The sequence below is a fragment of the Cucurbita pepo genome, chromosome LG13 (assembly GCF_002806865.2).
Source record: "Cucurbita pepo subsp. pepo cultivar mu-cu-16 chromosome LG13, ASM280686v2, whole genome shotgun sequence".
NCBI classification, from domain to species: domain Eukaryota; kingdom Viridiplantae; phylum Streptophyta; class Magnoliopsida; order Cucurbitales; family Cucurbitaceae; genus Cucurbita; species Cucurbita pepo.
In genome coordinates, this window is record NC_036650.1 from 5,560,589 (window position 1) to 5,563,316 (window position 2,728).

The 2,728-nt window shown below is 29.3% G+C and overlaps 1 protein-coding gene across 1 annotated transcript; it reads right to left on the minus strand.

The window, feature by feature from the left end:
• Positions 1 to 394: 394 nt before the first annotated feature.
• LOC111808733 (transcription factor MYB20-like) lies at positions 395 to 1,454 on the minus strand. Its single transcript, XM_023694884.1, has 3 exons — positions 1,322 to 1,454; positions 1,042 to 1,171; positions 395 to 953 (listed from the first exon to the last, which is right to left on the minus strand). The coding sequence occupies exons 1-3, from the start codon at positions 1,452 to 1,454 to the stop codon at positions 395 to 397; spliced, it is 822 nt and encodes a 273-aa protein (XP_023550652.1).
• Between the last annotated feature and the right edge of the window lie 1,274 nt (positions 1,455 to 2,728).

A 2,728-nucleotide genomic window follows, 5' to 3' on the forward strand; every position in this document is an offset into this window, starting at 1 on the left:
ACGTAAATAATAAAATATCTCCCTCATTAATTTCAATTATTTATTTTATTTTTTAAATTTTTATTAATTTTATTTATTATTTATGTGAATAAATCTAAACCAATACAACCAAAAAATAAAATTATAAGTAAATAAACTTCAAATTTCGAGGTCGTTATCAACTATTGTTCGTTGAAGTTTACGTCCTAACTCACATGAAACACGTGTTGATTCGATAAAAGCTCAACCAAAGATCTTACGATGGTTATGTTTTTTTAGACAGTTAGTGGAATGACTTTGATATGATGATAAATCATCGATGTAACTCAAAGTTTTATCGTTATTGTGATATTTATTGAATCTAAGTAAGAAAAAAAGAAAAAAAAAACAGAAAATATGAAGTTTTTGACATGATTCATAGGAAGCCATAATTATTAGCCACAAAATCCCAAGTGCTACCAAAATCATCTTGTAAAAGCTCCTCCACTATGCCATTTTCAAAAATATTTGGCCACTCAAACTCTGGAAACTCATTCGCCAAATCTTGAAGCAAATTGGCTGCTGATTCTGAGTTTGAACACAATGAAGAAGTAGAAGTACTAGAAGATGAATAAGAAGTTGTTGCGGTTGAGGAACACGAAGCGGAAGGGATTAGAATTTCGTGTGGCTCAATTAGAGGAACTTCTTCCGTGCAGAACCCGTCGATAATCAAGTTCATTATGTTTGTTTCATCGCTTGCTACCTCGTTCTTGAGCTCTTTTGGTGGTGATGGTTGTGGTGGAGTCTGCTTTCGTTGAGATTTGCGGCGGTTTTGGTCCTTTTGAGATAAATGAGTATCGTCGATTAGAGAAATGGGCTTGTGAGTTTGAGGGTCGATTGCCATTTTTCTTAGCTTCTTTTTTATGTGGGTGTTCCAATGATTTTTTATCTCGTTGTCTGTTCTTCCCGGAAGATGGGAAGCAATTTTTGACCATCTAGTAAAAAAAAAAAAACAATAAAATTAAGTTCGTTTCAAAATTAAATTAATTAAAAATAATAATAATAAAAAGAAGCTAAAAAGACCTGTTCCCGAGTTGAGAATGAAGATCAATGACCATTTTCTCCTCGTATTCCGACAAAAGACCTCTTTTTAAATCCGGCCTCAGGTAATTAGTCCATCTCAACCTGCAACTCTTCCCACATCTCAACAATCCTGCAAATTCCCGAAACATAATTCAACTAATCAAACATCAAACACGATCATTTTCTCAACATCACAAAACATAATTCAACCAGTCCGACATCAAGCATCAAACACGACCCTTTTCTCGACATGAACGAAAAGAGATAGAGAGAGGAGTACCTGCAAGTTTAGGGACAGCCCTCCAACAGCATTGGCCATTGTTAAGGATGAAGGAGATGAGCTTCTGGTCTTCTTCAGCAGTCCATGGCCCTTTCTTCAACCCAACTTTATCACAGCAAGGTTGCCTTCCCATACTCAAACAAATTTCTCTCCAATTTCTCACAGACGAGTAAAGTTATCAACTCCCAATGAATCTCTCACTATATATATACACACACATATATATATATAGTGAGAGATTCATGGTCCATGGATATGGAGGAAAAAGACCTGGCCTTTACTTGAGCTAAATGTAGCCAGGTGGCAATTTCCTTTTTAATTAATTAATTAATTAATTTATTTATTTANAATAGTTTACACCACGTCATGTTAATTAAGATTAATCATTTGGATTTCATCGAGTAATTAAATATTTATTTAAATAATTAAAATAGAAAAATTCAATTATCAAGAACACATTTAGAGTCGTGGGGTTTCTCATTAAAGACTTGTTCATTCAAATTGCATTAGTTACAACCATTGCCAGCTTGTAAATGAAGACTTTAGATAATAAAAAATTAACTATATATAATCTAATCTTTTAATTACAATTTAATTTTTCGACCGAATATTATTGAAACTTTTTAAAATTTTATTTTAATAAAAATTAAAAAATAATAAAGAATATAAAATGCTTTATTTTCGTAGAATAAAAGTGATATAATTTGTATAATTCAATCTTAATTAAATATACTTCCAAATTTCTTGTATTAATCTTGCATCATCCTCAATGCTGACAATTATTATTATTTTTTATTAAAAAAAACAATGACTTTATTCAACTTTTTTTATTAAAAAAATAATTTCTATTATTAATTTGCATTTTTATTCACAAGTCAAGGACAAAACTTAGTCAAATCAATTAATAAATATTTGATTTCCTTCAAGTGGCACTATTTTATTATATATATTTAAAACAATCCCGCGTTTTTTTTATTTTAAATACTTTTAAAATCAAATATGTATTATTATTTACGTAAATAATAAAATATCTCCCTCATTAATTTCAATTATTTATTTTATTTTTTAAATTTTTATTAATTTTATTTATTATTTATGTGAATAAATCTAAACCAATACAACCAAAAAATAAAATTATAAGTAAATAAACTTCAAATTTCGAGGTCGTTATCAACTATTGTTCGTTGAAGTTTACGTCCTAACTCACATGAAACACGTGTTGATTCGATAAAAGCTCAACCAAAGATCTTACGATGGTTATGTTTTTTTAGACAGTTAGTGGAATGACTTTGATATGATGATAAATCATCGATGTAACTCAAAGTTTTATCGTTATTGTGATATTTATTGAATCTAAGTAAGAAAAAAAGAAAAAAAAAACAGAAAATATGAAGTTTTTGACATGAT

What these genes read in the sequence shown, in the direction of transcription:
- LOC111808733 (XM_023694884.1), bottom strand. Translation starts at nt 1,454, where the DNA reads ATGGGAAGGCAACCTTGCTGTGATAAAGTTGGGTTGAAGAAAGGGCCA. An exon ending in GGCTGTCCCTAAACTTGCAG is followed by an intron (nt 1,172 to 1,321) that starts GTACTCCTCTCT and finishes GGGAATTTGCAG; the next exon opens with GATTGTTGAGATGTGGGAAG. An exon ending in CATTCTCAACTCGGGAACAG is followed by an intron (nt 954 to 1,041) that starts GTCTTTTTAGCT and finishes TTTTTTTACTAG; the next exon opens with ATGGTCAAAAATTGCTTCCC.